The 20,266-nt window shown below is 43.5% G+C and overlaps 1 protein-coding gene across 1 annotated transcript in view; it reads right to left on the reverse strand.

Moving 5' to 3' along the window:
- dnah5l (dynein, axonemal, heavy chain 5 like) overlaps positions 1-20,266 on the reverse strand; it is a 585,621-nt gene that overhangs the window by 198,231 nt on the left and 367,124 nt on the right. Inside the window, exons 57-58 of the mRNA XM_072508719.1 lie at positions 15,234-15,514; positions 3,043-3,258 (exon numbers count right to left, since the gene is read on the reverse strand). Coding sequence (XP_072364820.1) covers positions 3,043-3,258; positions 15,234-15,514 — 497 coding nt within the window. The remainder of the gene's footprint in view (positions 1-3,042; positions 3,259-15,233; positions 15,515-20,266) is intronic.

Below are 20,266 nucleotides of genomic sequence, written 5' to 3' on the forward strand. Positions count from 1 at the left end.
AGTGTTAGACGTCTGTTTCTAGCTTCCCTGCATCGAGTGCAGTCCACTTCGAACCTACCTGCCTAACACATCAATCATCACCTAACCTGAAGCAAATGGAGCTTTCATACTCCTTGACGTTCCGTGCCAATCTGCCTCACCAAAGGACTCCAGGTAGCAGTTAAGACAGTCCACCCCACAACTGTGGAAGTGTAACTGCTAGATGAAGCTATTTCAGAAGTGTATTACAATCCCAGATTAGCCCCCAACAGAAGAATTCTGAATTCTAAATTATCCCTCTGTGTACCCGAACAGGCGGCGGAATGTGGCGACTAGGGGCTTTTCACAGTAACTTCATTGCAGTGTTAATGTAAGCCTACTTGTGACAATAAAGATTATTTATTTTATTTATTTATTTTAACAGTGGCTAGGATACTGGACAGAAACCCAATAGGTATTTTAATTTTGTATGACTATGAGGAAAAGATACTTTGCTCCAGGAATGATTACATTAAGAAATAGGGATGTGGTATATTAAAACAAACTTCATTACTAACACAGTATTAAAATCTTTCACATCATATCTGAAAATAATTTATGATTACCCCGAAACAATACTGCTCAATACAGTGAATACAATATCTTTACTTGCTATCTTCATTTCCATTTAAACAACAAGAAAATAAACCATCTCAGCTCGCAATCAAAGAACAAACTTAGAACAAAGAACAATACAGCACAGGAACAGGCCCTCCGGAGCTCCAAGCCTGTACCGGTCATGATAACAACCTTGGCCAAAACCCTCAGCACTTCCTTGTGCCAGATCCCTCTATACCCATCCTATCCATGTGTTTGTCAAGATGCCTTTTGAACGCCGTTAATGTATCTGCTTCCATAACCTCCCCTGGCAATGTGTTCCAGGCACTCACCACCCTCTGTGTAAAAAAACCTGCCTCGCACATCTTTAAACTTTGCCCCATGGACCTTAAACCTATGCCCCCTGGTGACTGACCCCTCCACCCTGGGAAAGAATGCCTGCCCATCCACTCTCTCCATGCCCCTCATAATCTTGTAGACCTCTATCAGGTCACCCCTCAAACTCTGTCTTTCTAATGAAAACAGTCCAAGTCTATTCAGCCTCTCCACATAGCTAACACCCTCCAGACCAGGCAACATCCTGACGAACCTCCTCTGCACCCTCTCCAAAGCCTCCACATCCTTCTGGTAGTGTGGCGACCAAAATTGTGTGCAATATTCCATGTGCGGCCTTATCAAGGTGCTATACAACTGTAGCATGACTTCCTGGTTTTTATACTCAATGCCCCGTCCGATGAATGCGAGCATTCTTCTTGACTACCTTGTCCACTTGTGTTGCCACCTTCAAAGATCTGTGGACCTGCACGCCCAGATCTCTCTGACTTGATTTTGATTTGATTTGATTTGATTTATTGTCACATGTACCGAAGTACAGTGAAAAGTATTTTTCTGCGGCACAGTATGTACATAGTAGACAAAAAGAATAATCAACAGAGAACATTTACAAATGGTACATTGACAAACAATGATTGGTTACAGTGTGGAACAAGGGGCCAAACAAAGCAAATATATGAGCAAAAGCAGCATAGGGTATCATGAAGTGTTCTTACAGGGAACAGATCAGTCCGAGGGGGAGTCGTTGAGGAGTCTTATAGCTATGGGGAAGAAGCTGTTCCTATGTCTGGATGTTCGGGTCTTCAGACTTCTGTACCTTCTGCCTGATGGAAAGGTCTGGAAGAAGGCAATGCCTGGGTGGGAGGGGTCTCTGATAATGCTGTCTGCGTAACTGAGGCAGCGGGAGGTGTACACAGAGTCAATGTGCGGGTGGCAAGCTTTTGTGATACGTTGGGCTGAGTTCACCACACTTTCTACATTCCTAAATTTCTATATTCTCTCTATATGGCTTAGAGTTTTACCATTTACGGTATATTTCCCCTCTATGTTAGACCTACCAAAATGCATTACCTCACATTTGTCCGGATTAAACTCCATTTGCCATTTCTCTGCCCAAGTCACCAACCTATCTATGTCCTGCTGTATCTTCTGACAATCCTCAACACTATCTGCCACTCCACCAACCTTCGTGTTATCCGCGAACTTACTAATCAGACTGGCTAAATTTTCCTCTAAATCGTTTATGTACACCACAAACAACAGAGGCCCAAGCACCGATCCCTGTGGAACACCACGAGTCACAACCTTCCATTCAGAAAAGTATTCTTCTACTGCTATCCTTTGCCTTCTGTGACTGAGCCAGTTCTGTATCCATCTTACCACCTCACCTCTGATCCCATGTGACTTCACCTTTTGTACCAGTCTGCCATGAGGCACCTTGTCAAAAGCTTTACTGAAGTCCATTTAAACAACATCCACTGCCCTCCCCTCACCAATCATCTTTGTCACCTCCTCAAAAAACTCAATCAAGTTAGTGAAATGGCCGGCACGCACATGCGCAGACCCGAGCCAGCAGTGCAGGACCCCGTTTCAGCGACGGAGCTGCGTGGAGTACTCTGGTGCCATGCTGGCCCCCTGAGGGCCGCTGAATCGCTGGGCCAAGAGGGCCATTGACGCTGGCGTGAAACACTCTGCTGTTTAGGCCGTCGTCAACTTTTGGAAAATCCCGGCCTTTATCTCCTTTTCAATGGAGTAAATTTAAGTGCGCCTCTGCAATTTTAAAAATTGCTTTTGTAAAATGTAACATTTCCCGGTTGCAATAGATTCTCACTATGTTCAGCGAATTTGTTTTAGATATGTCAGACTCTAGTTGACTACTCATTCTCACACATCTGTTTGGAATAGGCACAAAGGTGGCAGGGAATCCAGCTTTGGAGCATCACTGGCAAGACGTGAATCAGGCCAAAAGGTAGCCCTCTGTTTCAGGTGGAGTATGGTGAAAAGGATCTTCATTATAAAAGGTGGTTGACCAGTATATAATAAATCAATTTCCAAACTTTATCTGAATGGATTCAAAGTATGATAACTACAACTGAAACCAACTCACAGAGATAGAAATAATTGGCTGGTTACCTTTGCAAATGTCAGCAACATATTAAGAAATGAAGAGTTGTTCATAAGCTTTGAAGCTTCAGCCCATGAAGGTTTCACACAAGGTCGATCTGGATCAGGGGTCACAAGATCTACTTTTCTTTGGAAGAGAAGCAGCACGCAGTCCATGATTCTCATGATTAAGTGAGGTGGTTTGCCTAATTTGCGCACTGTGGCAATATCAGCTGGTTTGATAGTCTGCAAATATTTTAAAACAACGTTAATTATAATTGGTGACAAAAAGTTTGAATTATCTTATGCACCAACAATGCATACAGTCACTGTTGAAGATTCTGATTAATAAACCAATACTTGGTGCAATTTGCTAGTGAGGTATGCTGGTATAACACTCAGTTATTAATATTACAACTTAATTTATTCAACATAAAAAAAACACACTAATACAAATACATCACAGGGTAAATTTGATCTTCGCTGCCTGCACAGTCATTTCTGACATGTTCAGTAAAATGCAGCCGATCCATTCCATTAAATGATCACATATAGGTGGCAAAACAGTGAATATTTATTCCCATAGTAATATTGAACAATGAAGTTAAGGGGGCTTTACTTATTATTACTGCTATATGTCCTATACACAATACATTCATGTGCTTCTTCTGCCAATTCATATTCACAGGTTCTAAGCAAACGCATGCTTCCAATTAGAACTGAACGCTAACAGGTTATAGAACGACAAAAGCTCATTTAGGATGTATTTTCTTCTTTCAATCATTAGATAGTTGGAATGAGATTCTATCTGCTATGATCCTGCCACAGGTCACATGTCTTAGATGAGACCTTCGGAGGAATGTTTGTTGAAGGTTCAGAGCTCTTGCACCACATTAATGCAGTTCATATCTGGTTCTAAAACACTGGTTTGGGAACACGGGAAGAGATGGTCATGATTGCAACATGTGGAAATCTTTGGAATGTATTGCAATCCTGGACAAAAACATTTGCAGTAAGCATTTTCCAGAACTTCGGCTCAGAGTTTCTGAGTTGGAGTCTAAGTTGCAGACATTGAGGGGCATGAGGGAGGAGAATATTTACCTGGATGCTTTGTTCTAGGAGGCTGTCACACATCCCTTAGGCAGAACTATAGAGTTGGTCAATGATCAGGGATAGGAGGATGTGACTATGAGTCAGGCAGTGATGGAGGAGCCTCAGCCCCTGATATTGTCCGACAGGTTCTCGTTACCTGTGTGAATGAGGAAGAGACTGTAGTATGGATGAGTGAACAGGCCATGGCACCATGTGTTAGCATTCCATTCAAGTGAAAGGAGTGAAAAGGAATTTTGGAAGTGATAGGAGATAGTATAGTCAGGGAGATAGATACTGCTCTCTGCAGCCACGGCTGAGAGCTCTGAAGATTGTGCTGCCTGCCTAATGCCAGGTTTAAGGACATCTCTTCACATCTGGAAAGGAATTTGGAATTGTCCATGCGGGAACCAATGACATAGGTAGGGCCAGTCACCTTGCAGGGTCCCAACACCTGCCCTCTTACACCCCTCTTATTCACCCTGTGGCTCCTCTCCCCATCATGTTCCCACTCTCACTCACCTACCATATATGACAGGCATCTTTACCATATGATCTGGAACATGCCCTGCCTACACTCTTCCCATCTGTCTCATTGCAGGACAAGCTCAAGCACAATCGGCTGAGCGGGCACAGCATGCCCGAGATGAAGACCCTCACGCTGTTTGAAGAGAGAGCCCTTGAGCTGGCCAAAGAGGGGCAGGACTGCACCTGTGCTGAGGGCAAGAGACAAAAGTGAGTACCCTCATCAAATCCAGCCATGCCACGAGCCTCATGTGAGTTATGTTTCTGTGATCCTTATGCCCCTGTTATGCATTAACGCCACCTCACTTCCCTTGCAGAATAATCAGTCAACCAGCCTGGTCCATCCTCTTAGCTTTTGGAGACAACTGACCCGAACAATACTGAGGAAAATATTTTGGAGAGTAGCATTCAAGAGTCATTACAGCTGTAACCCGCACCCTCCACCAGCACAGATAATCTTACCTAGGTGGGATTAGCAAGTAAGGGTCACTCACTGGTGAACACCTCAGAACTGATGATCCACAGTAGGCGGAGGAAGGAATCCCAGGGATCCTGCACCCGGAGGGATACTCAACCCTGGACTCTGCTGAGCCCCGGTCAGCCGATGCACCCCTGGATTCAGTCCTCCCACCTGCTTGAGCTACAAACGCAAAGTCATGAATATCATGAAGGGATGCCGGCATCCCTCCTTAGACTGCAAGGTGGACTGGAGGAGTCCCAAAGCATTCTGTCTGAGGATGTGAAGCTGTCACTCTGAGGCAACCAGGCCAAAACTGTAGGGGTGGTGTTCACAGTGGAGACCTTGGTGCAGGACCATGCACTGGGGACACTGTGGAGCATCCGTGAGGCGGAGAGTCGGAGAGTGTCATGGATAGCACATGTAAAGAGGTCACCACATCGCAGGCTCAGACTCCACAGGCAGGAAGGGAATGGGTGACCACCAGGTAGAGCAAGAGTGCTAGGGCAGCACGGTAGCACAGTGGATAGCCCTGTGGCTTCACAGCGCCAGGGTCCAAAGTTCGATTCCCCGCTGGGTCACTGTCTGCACGTTCTCCCCGTGTCGGCGTGGGTTTCCTCTAGGTGCTCCGGTTTTCTCCCACAGTCCAAAGATGTGCAGGTTAGGTGGACTGGCCATGCAAAATTGCCCTTAGTGTCCAAAAAGGTTAGGGGGGGTTAGTGGGTTATGGGGATAGGGTGGAAGTGAGGGCTTAAGTGGGTTGGTGCAGACTCGATGGGCCGAATGGCCTCCTTCTGCACTGTATGTTCTATGTTCTAGGCAGGTAGTGCAGGAATCTCCTGTGGCCATTCCCCTGCAGAACAGATATACCATTTGGATACTGTTGAGGGGAATGGCCCCTCAGGGGAAAACAGCAACTGCCAAATCCATTGCACCATGGTTGGTTCTGCTGCAGAGGGGAGGAGTAAAAAGTGTGGGAATGTAATAGGTGGAGGGGATTTGATTGTAAGGGGAATAGATTGGTGTTTCTGTGACCGCAAATGAGACTCCAGGATGGTATGTTGCCTTCCTGGTGCCAGGGTCAAGGATGTCTTGGAGCAGTTACAGGATATTCTGGAGTGGGAGGGTGAATAGTCAGTGGTCGTGGTGCACATCAGTAGCAACGACATAGGTAAAAAAAAGGATGAGGTCCTGAAAGCAGAATATAGGGAGTTAGGAAGAAAGTTCAGAAGTCGGACCTCAAAGGTAGTGATCTCAGGATTGCTATTAGATTGGATTTGTTTATTGTCACGTGTACTGAGGTACAGTGAAAAGTATTTTTCTGCGAGCAGCTCAACAGATCATTAAGTACATGTAAAGAAAAGAAAAGAAAAGAAAATACATAATAGGGCAACACAAGGTACACAATGTAACTACATAAACACCGGCACCAGGTGAAGCATACAGGGTTATAGTGTTAATGAGGTCAGTACATAAGAGGGACATTTAGGAGTCTGGTAGCAGCGGGGAAGAAGCTGATTTTGAGTCTGTTCGTGCGTGTTCTCAGACTTTTGTATCTCCTGCCCGATGGAAGAAGTTGTAAGAGTGAGTAAGCCGAGTGGAATGGGTCTTTGATTATGCTGCCCACCTTCCCCATGCAGCGGGAGGTGTATATGGAGTCAATGGATGGGAGGCAGGTTTGTGTGATGGACTGGGCTGTGTTCACGACTCTCTGACCATGTGCTAGCCAAAGTAGAAATAGTAGGATGTATCCGATGAATACAGGGCTGCAGAGATGGCGTGAGGGGGAGGGTTTCCGATTCCTGGGACATTGGGACTGGTTCTGGGGGAAGTGGGACCTGTACAAACTGGACGGGTTACACCTGGGCAGGTCCGGGACTGATATACTTGAGGGGGGATTGCGGGGGGGGGGTTAATTGCAAAAGCGGTTGGGGAGGATTTAAATTAATATGGCAGTGGAGTGGGAACCTATGTAAGGATTCAGAGCCGTGGGAATCAAGAACAAGAGAAATAGACAGAAAGGAGAATAAGAAAAGTGATAGGCAGAGAAATCAAGAACCTGTATCAGATAATAACACTGTGAAAAGAGTAGGGACAAGGTACATTAAAACAACGAACCTTAAGGTTTTGTACCTAAACGCACGGTGCATTCAAAATAAAATGGATGAATTAGTTGCGCAGATAGATGTAAAGGGATATGATATAGTTGGGATGACGGAGTCATGGCTCCAAGGTGACCAAGGATGGGAACTAAACATTGAGGGCTGTTCAGTTTTTCGGAAGGACAGACAGAAAGGAAAAGGTGGAGGAGTTGCATTGTTGATTAAAGAAGACATTGATACAATATTGAGGAAAGACATTAGTTCAGATGGTGTGGAATCTGTCTGGTTGAGTTAAGAAACATCAAGGGGCAAAAAACGTTATAGGAGTGGTATATAGACCACCAAACTGCAGTGGTAATGTTGGGAATAGCATAAGACAGGAAATCAGAGATGTGTGATAAAAGAAGATTTGTGATTATGGGTGAATTTAATCTGCATATAGATTGGGTGGCTCAAATTAGTCACAGTACAATAGAGGAGGAATTTCTGGAGTGTGTACGGGATGGTTTTCTGGACCAGTATGTTGAGGAACCAACAAGGGAACAGGCCATCCTGGACTGGGTGTTGTGCAATGAGAATGGATTAGTTGGTAACCTAGGTGAGAGAGAATCCTTGGGGATGAGTGACCATAATATGATGGAATTCTTTATCAAGGTGAATAGTGAGATAGTTAATTCTGAGACCAAGGTCCCGAACCTCAATAAAGGCATGAGCCTCATACCATCAACCCTTCTTGTCACTTCTTCATATAAATGAATCAAATTTGTGAAGCTGACTATCCCTGACTAGTCCGTGCCTTTCTATGTGACAGTTAATTCTATCTCTCAGGATTGATTCTACTAATTTTCTTACTACTGACGTAAGACTAACTGGCCTATAATTGTTTGGCATTTCCTGTGATTCCTTTTTAAACAATGAAACCACGTTTGCATTTCTCTAGTCCTCCGGTACCTCCCCTATATCTAGTGAGGATTGGAAAATCAGCCTCAGACCATCTGCTACCTCGTCCCTGACCTCATTCAGTAGCCTCGGAAACAATCCATCTGGCCCTGGTGACTTATCAACTTTCAAAGATTTCAACCCTTCAAGTACTTCCTCTCTCTTTACGATTATCCCATCCAATATCTCATAGTGTTCCTCCTGGACTACTATATCTGCATCATCCATTTCCCTTATAAACACGGACACAAAATATTTATTTAAAACCCTTCCCACAGCCTTGCATCCACACACGTTCCCTTCTTCATCTCTGATAGGTCCCACTTTTTCCTTAACTAACCTTTTCCCATGAATATATTGGTAAAACACCTTTGGGTTTTCTTTAACTTTATTTGCTAATCTTTTTCATGCCCTCTCTTCGATTACCTTTTTAACTTTGTTCCTGCATTTCCTATACTCGTCTAGGTGACCTGCAGTGCTTTATGCCTGTCGTACGCTTTACATTTCTGTTTAATCTTCCCCTGTATTCCTCGAAACAACCAGAGGTGTCTAAACCTCGCAGTACCACTTTGATTTTTGGAGGGGTCATGTCTACTTTGTACATTTAGGATCCTGCTTTTTAATGCTCCCCACTGGTTTTCCATTGATTTATCCTCTAGCAGTGCTGTCCAGTCCACCTCAGCCAAGTCCCTTCTCATTTCTGCAAAATTCAAAACTTTGACTCCTGCTTTATCTCTGTCCTTTTCAGGATAATACTAAATCCAACTGAATTGTGATCACAATCCCCAATCTGGTTGCAAGCTGTCACTTCACCCATTTGTCCTTCTTCATTCCCCAAAATTAGGTTTAAAATCGCATCTCCTCTCATTGGGTTTGTCACTAATTGGTTGAAAAGGTTTCCTGGACACACTGCATGAATTTTGCCCCCTCAGTGCCCCTTATATTCCTTGAATCCCATTTGATATTGGGAAAGTTAGAGTCGCCTACTATTATTGCCCTCTTTTTGCAATAGGCAGAAATTTGCCTACATATTTGCTCTATCTGCCTTTCACTATTTGGGGGTCTGTAGTGTACTCCCAGTAGTGTGACTGCCCCTTCTTTATTTCGAAGCTCAATCCATAAAGCCTAGTTTGTTGACCTGTATACCATCCCTTTTCACAACTGGAATTGATTCTTTAACCATTAGTGCTAATCCCCCTCCTTTTTTATCTCCCATGCTATAATATCTGAAAACTTTATATCCAGAGAGATTGAGCTGCCAATCTTGCCCCTCCTTTAGCCAGGTTTCCGTTATGGCAATGACATCCTGCTGCCATGTGTCTACCTGTGCCCTTAACTCATCTATCTTGTTTGTAATACTCCTTGTATTATTGAAATATAAACAGGTTAACCCCACCATTTTCCCTTGCTGGACACTTTTTAAACTCGGAACTACAGGAGAAGAAAGTTAAAAAATTTTGATCTGCAACTGAGTCGAGGGTTATGGCGGTACAGGCTGCTTACTAGAGTTAAGGCCACAATCAGATTAGCCACGACCTTATTGAATGCGGAGCAGGCTTTATGGGCCACATGATCTACTCATGTTCCTATTTTTTACAATCGTGCAATCCTCTCATCGCAGGGAGAAATGAAAGTGTTGTTTTAGTCTCGTAAGCTACTTAAATTTCTGTTCTCAGCCTTGTGTCTGGGGGTCTTGTTCTGAAACTACTTGGTTATAACAGCAGGTCTTTATTTAATAAGTGTCAATTTTCTCACATCTGTAATCTTTATATCATTGCTGTTGTGATCATCTATGTAACTGCCCCAGTGACTACATTGCATGAGCTGCAGCACACGCTAGGACAATGGGGAGCTGAACTCGCCAATAATGTTAAGTGCAGCTCAGATATGTAGCTTAAATATGTTTTTGCACTACTGGTGCTTGACACACAGCTTGTAACGATCTGTGGCAGAAAATTATAACAGCTCATATTGGAACTAGCAGCTCCATTAAGGAAATGGAGGCCACTTTAAAATAAGTGGCTGACATGAATGAATAAATCTGTGAGCCTTTTTACAGGCTAAGAATGTGTGAAGGTAAGGTTAGTAGACTTGTAAAGGTTGCATGGGAGGAGCAAATGATAGATAAGGCTGAACATAAAGAAAAAAATAAGATAAATACGTGAAACTGAGTCTAGAGATGAATGTATGAGGGATGTTGCAGTGGACTCCTCTCCCTTTTCGCATAAAGATAAAAGTTGGTCAATTTGTCACACTCGTGGAGGCCTGAAGGATCCAATAGTGCAAATACTGTCTGTTACTCCTACAAGAATTGTCCCTGTCTGCAAACCTGTCACCAGGAGATGACTCATTCATGTGACAACTTCCTTTTTTAATAAAACTCTACAACTTCACCCTTCCTATCTCTATAACTTCCTCTAGCCTTACAACCCTCTACATTACTCCAACTCTGACCTCTTGTGAATTCCCAACTCCCATAGCTCCACAATTGACAGCCATGCCTTTAGTGTCTGGGCCCTTAACTCTGGAAATCTGTCACAAACTGCTTCACCCCTGCCTCATTCTTAAAGATGCTGCTTAAAACCTACCTCTTTGATAAGGCATTTAAACACCTGTCTTAATTGTCTTAATGTCACCTTCATTGGCTCCACATCAATTAATCTCCTGTGAACCGCCTTGAGATGTTTTATTATTTTCAAAGTTATTATTTTCAATACAAGTTCTTGTTGTTGTGGTTATAAGCAGGGACACCCAAAGAATGTCACTTATGAGAATACCACAAGGTGATTGCTGTAAATGTAGGTACTTGTGTAGGGATTTATGTGCTGATAATTACCTATCTGGCAGGGTTCAAGTTGCTAAATCTTAAATGAGTTTGCAACAGAAGTATGGCTTATGTGGCTTTCTATGTCTGTCCAAGATCCTCACTCTATGTTAATTGTACCTCATTCCAGCAAAGACAGGTGAGAACAACAGGGATATTTACATTGAAAGAGGGTGTGGTGTTACATTCCATATACAGCATGGGATGAATGTTTTCTCGTAAATTCCAGATATTTGGACAAATTCCAAATTCATGATAAAAATCACTTGCGGCAGGTCCCACCTCAGTTGGCCAGAAAATCCCAGCCTATATTCTTTACACCCTCTCTGTGCTTCCCACAGTTTGCCATTGCACATAACTTTGTATCATCAGAAAACGTTGACACATTACTCTGTCTATTTATCTAAGTTATTAATATTTATTGTAAATAGCTGAGATTCCAGCACTGATCCATGTGGCACTCCACTAGTCACAGTTCGCAACCAGAAAATGCCCCTATTGTAACCACTCTTTGCCACCTGTCTGTTAAGCAAACCTCTATCCTAATTTATTACCCCCAACTCCATGAGCCCCAATCTTGCCTATTAAGCTTTTGTGTGGCACCTTATTGAATGTTTTTTTTTCGAAATTCAGGTATATTACACCTACTGATTCTTATCTATCCTACATCTTCTAAAAGCTCGAATAATTTATCCAATAGAATTTCCCTTTTGTTAAACCATATCGATTTGTTCTAATCATACTATACTTCTCTAAATGCATTGTTAAGACTTTCTTATAGTATATTCCAGAATTTTCCCAACGTCTAATGTTAGGATAACTGGCCTGTCATTCCCTAGTTTTTCTCTCCCTCCTTCCTGTCACCCGGTGTTATATTTGCCAGCTTCCAATCAGATGGGGCCATTCCTGAAGAGAAACATAGGAGCACTGTAGGAATTCTGTGATTCTATGATTGAAGACACACAGTAGATGATGCAAATTCTATGATCGACTCCATTAAGTCCATACTCACCTGAAAACCTTACTCGGAAAGTGAATAAGCTTTATGCTTAACAACATATCATTTTGCATGATACTGGGACCTGGCAATTCATGCCAATGGATTATGGTTTAATTAATAAAATTTTGTCTGAAACTGAAAACAACCACAGCTATATTGTTCTGGAACTTTTCACATAATAAATCGTACTTCACAGGTGCATTATCAAATAAAATATGTCACCAAGCCACATAAGGAGATATAGGTCTTCTATTTCATCTTTCATTCTCACTCCACAGTATAAATATTTCCCACTTTCTCTGTCTGTTAGCTTTGACAGTCATCGGACTCGAAACGTTAGCTCTTTTCTCTCCCTACAGATGCTGCCAGACCTGCTGAGATTTTCCAGCATTTTCTCTTTGGTTTCAGATTCCAGCATCTGCAGTAATTTGCTTTTATTAAGGAGATATAGGCCTGGATTTCCATCCTCGCGGTGGGTAGTAAGAGTCAGAAAAATGTCTGGCACAGCCCAGCTGCTTCAGAAGAAAGTGCTCACAAGGACCAGATATTCATTGTGGGAGGGGTGGGTGCAGGCTGGGCCCAGGAAAAAGCTCAGAAGCAGCCACAGGGGCTGCTGGGTGCCGAGGTTGGCCGTTTAAAAGACCGCCATGGTTCTGTGGGACTTCATCCCAATTACAATAAAATTTTATTGTAATAAAAACACAAAGGCCTCCAGTCCTCACTCCTCACACCCCCTCACCTTCACATACTCCCATGCCACCTCATGCCCCCACTCACGATGGCCCTTCATGCCCCCATGCCAAGGAATGCACCCACAAGCAACTCCTTTAGTCTCTCCAGCAACTGCTATGACCTCTCATGCCAATGTATGCTCCTAAAACAACCCCTTTGACCCCGCATGACCCCCATGCCAGGTTATGCCCGTCCATCCAACTCCCATGGATCCTTATGCCCCCAAAGCTGAGCTGTGGCACTTACATGCCCATTGCCCACAATAAACTGTATAAAACTAATGAATCCTACAGTGACAATAGAATGTGTAAAATAATTTTTTTTTAAAAGTTATTAATTCATAATTTTTTACTATATTCGCTGAAAAGTCCTTTTACTACAAGGCAATAAAGGTTTAAATTTTCCAGATCCTTTAAAGTTTCAATAGCTGAAATCATAAGCACTTTAAACCTCTTAACTATGTATAAGTAAGCATTGTGAAATTGAGAGCAGAGATCAAAGAGCCAGAGGTGTCACTCGAGCAATATTTTCTCTTTGGTTTCAGTGTTTTGGATTTCTGAGTTGTCAGACAACCTCATTATGGACTCTTGGCTGAAGGTTTTGACATGCATTAGAGTACATTGTTTATGGACATACCTTGGCATGGAGGGCATGAGGAGCCATGGAGGTTGTTTGAAGGACATACTTTGCCATGGGGGGAATGAGCAAGGCCTTTTCAATTTACCTTTTAAAAGATTCCCACCTGCAGATTGTGGGTTACGGAACCTCTTGAGGAACTGTGAACAATAACTAATTGAAACCCTGGCTCGACTTCATGAATGTTTAAGAGGACCAGGACATATCTATCACTATAATGGAGTTGGCTTGGCCGGTTGCAAGTTGCAGGATTTTAACCTGGCCCAGCCTGCACCCATAAAAGGCACTCCCGAAAATCAGAAACCCAGGGAATGGGATTGGGCATCCTGGAACCTGGTCCAAGCCACGATTTGTAAAGGGGATCAAAGCCATCCCAAATCCCAAGTTAAAATCGAGATCACTAGGCAGGTTACCAAAGACAGAGTCGAAGAGGTAGGTTTTAAGGAGGAAGGTGTGGTAGCGCGGTGGGGGGTGTGAGTGGAGGGGAACTCTAGCACTTCAGTCATATCTAACTGAAGACACAGCCAATGACGGAGCAATTAAAATTGTAAATGCTCAAGATGCCAAAAGCCTGGAGACTTATCTGAGAGTTTTGAGGCTGGAGGAGATTACAGAGATAGGGAGAAGCAAAGTATCAGAAGGAATTGAAAACATGGATGGAAATGTTTACCTTGAGATATTGCTTGACCAGGAGCCCAGCAAGCACAGAGGTGAGAAGTGACTGTGGCCTAGTGCGGGTTAGGACACGAGCAGCAGAGCTTTGGATGAACTCAAATTTACAGTGGGTAAAATATTGGATACCAGCAAGAAGGGTGTGGGAATCGTCAAATAGAAATAACAAAGACATGAATAAGGGTTTCAGCAGCAAATGTACTGTGGCAGAGGTGAAGTCAGACAATACTACAAAGGTAAACCGAGGGGACCTTGGTGATGGCAGGAATATGTGGTCAGTAGCTCAACTTGGGGTCAAACATGACATCAAAGTTGAGAACGGACTGGTGTAGTCTCAGCCTATGATCAGTGGAAAGAGATGGAGTCAAACACTAGGGAATGGAATTCAGAGCATGGAACAGAAACAATGGCTCCAGTATTCCCAAAACTTAATTGTCTAAACCTGTATATTTTAATTATGAATATGACAAGACCAATACAGCAATGGGAAATTGAATCAGCAAAAAATACTTAATTCTGAAGTTATCATATTCCTTCTCTCCAATACACTTTGCATGTTCCCCATATATATCGGTGTTGTCAGGTGTACGTGTTCCTATCAATAAATTAACTCAAAATACAAGGAGAAGATTGCAGTTACAATAAAATTCTGGCAATGATGTACGAATTCTGAATAGCAAGTAGTTTGGTTCATTTTGTCCATATTGCTATTGATTTACTCCACCCACCCCAAAATCACACACAATGGAACACGCTCCCAACATAAGCTATAAATGGCATACTACAATAACTCCTTTAATAGAAGCCTGATAAATATCTGGGGACAGGAAAAGGGGCATCAACAGCACTATCTCACTGTGGGTATTGAAACAGGATAATTTAGAATGGAGGATTAGAAACCAAGTCATGGTAGACATGTGTCCAGTAAGTAGCCATGTAAATTCTTAACCTTACCAGTTCAGGAGAGGCAAATCTTATGGGCTAAATGCACAAAATGCATTTATATACACTGTTAGCATACAGACTACGCATACATCAAGGGGCTGGTTTAGCACACTGGGCTAAATCGCTGGCTTTGAAAGCAGACCAAGGCAGGCCAGCAGCACGGTTCAATTCCCGCACCAGCCTCCCCGAACAGGCGCCAGAATGTGGCGACTAAGGGCTTTTCACAGTAACTTCATTGAAGCCTACATGTGACAACAAGCGATTTTCATTTCATTTCATTTCATTTTCATTTCATTTCACCTGTAAAGCTGCTTCAGCCTCTGCCAAAGCAGGCTTAGCTGCTTCCAGTTTAGTTTCAGCTACAGCTTTGTCAGCTGCAATCTCATCCACGATGATCTGAGCTTTGTCTTTCACTTTTTGAACCTGCGTTTTAACAACTTCAGCAGCCTGGGCCTTTAAAGTCACTTCCTCCAGAACTTCATTTGCTTTTTTTGAAGCAACTGCCAAGTCTTTTTCCTTAATCACAAGTTCTTTGGACAATTCATTGACGGACACCTCGGCTTCCATTAGCTTCGCCAGACCTATATAGAAAGGGGATAAAAGTTGAACAGGAAACAAGAACCCAGTTTTCTGAAAATTGCAAACTAACTCAGAACATTTAAAGTCACATTTCTTCAAGAGCTATATCGGCATCGGACATCTTAAGGTGTTCGGAAATAGTGTAATGGGCTCCTTGGGTAACTACAATCCGGCATTTATTGCAACCTGCTTTTTAAAAAATAGCTAGTTTTAATTTCAGGTAATATGCAGAACTAGGAGTCTGTTAGCACTGTACCTGTGACATGGGGTCTTTTATTTGGATTTTCAGACACATATTGGGCTGGATGTTATGTCCCCACCACCGGAATGTAGGGAAGCTTGTAAAAACCATTGGGCTGCCTGCAAATTCATACACTGTAAAATTCTGATTCATTTTACATTGCATTCATGTCAGCTTGGCCAAGTTGGTAACATTCTCATTTCAAGTCAAACCCCATCTGAGAGTTGATAACATAATCTAGATTCAACCTTCAGTGGAGCTGTGAGAGAATGTTACACTGAGAGATGTCATCGTTTAGCTAAGACATTCAACCGAGGCCATGTCTGAATGTACATGTGCTCAAACAGAATGGCTTTCATCTTTCAATACTAAGCTAAAATAATGTTTCTGCCGATCTGAGGCTAAAGCCAAGCAGATCTCTATCACAAGGCAGGTGCGTGGAGTTGGGAAATGTTCTGGCTCAATGCACCCATCTTGGGAAACGGTGCCCTGATTTGTGGGATGTTCATTTCTTGGGGGTGGGGGATTGCCCTGGGATCAGGCCAATCACCCCATGAAACATTTCAGCGGTGGATAAAATGGTTGTGAGTGCCAAAATGGGCTGGTTAAAAGGCGCACCTTGGTTTTATTGGACTTTATCCCTCTTGTTTTATTCAATTAGACCCTCTAGCCCTTACCCTTCACACCCTGTTAACCCCCCATGCACTTATCCCAACCCAGGCTTCCCATCCACGCCCAATGCCCCTCATTTCTTCCATAACAATCCATGCCCTCCACTCATCCCCATGGTTTCTTCCAGGCCTAAGCCAACTTAGTGCCAACTCATATCAACCCATGCACCCCCCCCCACCCATGGTGCAAACTGCGCCGCTGAAGCCCGGGAACTCCATTTTTAATACATTGGTATGTCATTAGCGAGCACTCTTACACAGGATATACTGAAGTGACCCCCCCAAGGTAAGGCTTCATGATTAGGTCTATAATTGCTCATCCCATCACATGTCATAATGGGGAGGCTTCTTTGAGGTGCACCATGAGGATGCAGATGCGGATCCCATGCATCCATTCAATAGCCCTGTCACGTAATGCAAGGAGGGTTGGCCATAAGTCAACAGCCAGGGAGACTTTTGAGCGTCCAGGTATGTTATCCTGGTGGATATGAGAAGGTCAAATTGCATCCAGAATTGGCTGAGTGGCAGGAAGTAGAGGGTGCTGGCAGAGGGGTGGTTTTCTCACTGGACACCTGTATCCAGTGGGGTCCCGCAGGGATCAGTGTCGGAGGGTCGATCAGTAAGTTTGCTGATGATACTAAAATTGGTGGGGTGGTAAATAGTGAGGAAGAAAGCCTTCGATTACAGGAGGATTTGACAGCTGGTCAGATGTGCTGATCAGTGGCAAACGGAATTCAATCCAGATAAGTGTGAGGTGATGCACTTGGGCAGGACAAACAAGGCAAGGGAATGCATGATAAACAGCAGGACCCTGGGAAGCATCGAGGATCAGAAGGACATTGGTTTGCATGTGCACTAGTCCCTTAAGGCAGCAGAGCAGGTGGATGCACTGGTTAAGAAAGCATATGGTATACTTGCCTTTATTAGCCAAGGCATAGAGTTTAAGAGCAGTTAAGTTGTGCTGGAAATGTATAAAACATTGGTTAGGCCACAGCTAGAGTATTGTGTGCAGTTCTAGAACCACATTATAGGAAGGATGTGATAGGATTTGAGAGGGTCTAGAGGAAATTTACCAGGATGTTGCCTGGGCTGGAGAGTTTTAGTTATGAAGAGAATTGGATAGATGTGGATTGTTTTCCTTAGAGCAGAGGAGGCTGAGGGGGGATATGATTGAGATGTATAAAATTATGAGGGGCATAGATAGAGTAGACAGGAAGACGTTTTTCCTCAAGGTGGAGGGATCAATGACCAGGGAGCATAGATTAAGGTAAGGGGCAGGAGGTTTAGAGGAGCTGTGAGGAAAAACCTTTTTACCCGGAGAGTGGTGGGAGAGTGGATCTCGTTGTCTGAAAGGATGATGGAGGCAGAGAACCTTATATTATTTAAGAAGTATTTAAATGTGCACTTGCAATGCCAAGGTATACATGGCGATGGGCCAAGTGCTGGGAAATGGGATTAAAATAGTTAGGTGGCTGTTTTTGACCGACACAGACTCGATGGGCCGAAGGGCCTTTTTGGTGTTGTATGACTCCATGACTCTATGACAGGAATGTGGATATGCCAGTGTGAGAGGGGAGTATGTGAGGCTCAGGGGAGAGGCACTCACTAAGGAGGAAGCGCATGTTGGTGGTCGCAGTAGAGTACGGAACAAGGTAGATGAGCTTGTGGCCCAGATTGTGACTGGCAGGTATGATGTGGTAGGCATCACAGAGACATGGTTGCAGGGGGTTCAGGACTGGCATTTAAACATCCAGGGATTCACAACCTATCAAAAAGACAGAGAGGTGGGCAGAGGGGGCGGGGTTGCCTTGTTAATTAGGAATGAAATTAAATCAATAGCACTAAACGACATAGGGTCAGATGATATGGAGTCTGTGTGGGTAGAGTTGAGGAACCACAAAGGCAAAAAACCATAATGGGAGTTATGTACAGGCCTCCTAACAGTGGTCAGGACCGGGGGCACAAAATGCACCACGAAATAGAAAGTGCATGTCAGAAAGGCAAGGTCACAGTGATCATGGGGGACTTCAATATGCAGGTGGACTGGGTAAATAATGCTGCCAGTGGACCCAAGGAAAGGGAATTCATTGAATGTTTACAGGAGGGCTTTTTGGAATAGCTTGTGATGGAGCCCACGAGGGAACAGGCCATTCTGGACTTAGTGTTATGTAATGAGCCAGACTTGATTAAAGATCTTAAAGTAAGGGAGCACTTAGGAGGCAGTGATCATAATATGGTAGAATTCAATCTCCAATTTGAAAGAAAGAAGGTAGAATCAGATGTAAAGGTGTTACAGTTAAATAAAGGTAACTACAGGGGCATGAGGGAGGAACTGACGAAAATCAACTGGGAGCAGAGCCTACTGGGAAAGACAGTAGAACAGCAATGGCAGGAGTTTCTGGGAGTAATTGAGGACACAGTAGAGAGGTTCATCCCAAAGAAAAGAAACGTTATCAGTGGGGGTATTAGGCAGCCATGGCTGACAAAGGAAGTTAGGGAATGCATCAAAGCAAAAGAGAAAGCCTATAATGTGGCAAAGAGTAGTGGGAAGTCAGAAGATTGGGAAGGCTACAAAAACAAACAGAGGATAACAAAGAGAAAAATAAGGAGAGGATCAAATATGAAGGTAGGCTAGCCAGTAACATTAGGAATGATAGTAAAAGTTTCTTTAAATACATTAAAAACAAACAGGAGGCAAAAGTTGACATTGGGCCGCTCCAAAATGACGCTGGTAATCTAGTGATGGGAGACAAGGAAATAGCTGAGGAACTAAATAAGTACTTTGCGTCAGTCTTCACAATAGAAGACATGAGTAATATCCCAACAATTCCGGAGAGTCAGGGGGCAGAGTTGAATATGGTAGCCATCACAAAGGAGAAAGTGCTAGAGAAACTAAGAGGTCTAAAAATTGATAAACCTCCGGGCCCAGATGGGCTACGTCCTAGAGTTCTAAAGGAGATAGCTGACAAAATAGTGGAGGCGTTAGTTATGATCTTTCAAAAGTCACTGGAGTCAAGGAAAGTCCCAGAGGATTGTAAAATCGCTGTTGTAACCGCCCTGTTCACGAAGGGAACAAGGAAAAAGATGGAAAATTATAGGCCAATTAGCCTAACCTCGGTTGTTGGCAAGATTCTAGAATCCATTGTTAAGGATGAGATTTCTAAATTCTTGGAAGTGCAGGGTCGGATTAGGACAAGTCAGCATGGATTTAGTAAGGGGAGGTCGTGCCTGACAAACCTGTTAGAGTTCTTTGAAGAGATAACAAATAGGTTAGACCAAGGAGAGCCAATGGATGTTATCTATCTTGACTTCCAAAAGGCCTTTGATAAGGTGCCTCATGGAAGACTGCTGAGTAAAATAAGGGCCCATGGTATTCGAGGCAAGGTACTAACATGGATTGACGATTGGCTGTCAGGCAGAAGGCAGAGAGTTGGGATAAGAGGTTATTTTTCGGAATGGCGACCGGTGACCAGTGGTGTCCCGCAGGGTTCAGTGTTGGGGCCACAGCTGTTCTCTTTATATATTAACGATCTAGATGACGGGACTGGGGGCATTCTGGCTAAGTTTGCCGATGATACAAAGATAGGTGGTGGGGCAGGTAGTATGGAGGAGGTGGGGAGGCTGCAGAAAGATTTAGACAGTTTAGGAGAGTGGTCCAAGAAATGGCTGATGAAATTCAACGTGGGCAAGTGCGAGTTCTTGCACTTTGGAAAAAGGAATATTTTCTAAACGGTGACAATATTCATAATGCTGAAGTGCAAAGGGACTTGGGAGTCCTAGTCCAGGATTCTCTAAAGGTAAACTTGCAGGTTGAGTCCGTAATTAAGAAAGCAAATGCAATA

This window comes from Scyliorhinus torazame, chromosome 6, assembly GCF_047496885.1.
Source record: "Scyliorhinus torazame isolate Kashiwa2021f chromosome 6, sScyTor2.1, whole genome shotgun sequence".
Taxonomy (NCBI): Eukaryota; Metazoa; Chordata; class Chondrichthyes; order Carcharhiniformes; family Scyliorhinidae; genus Scyliorhinus; species Scyliorhinus torazame.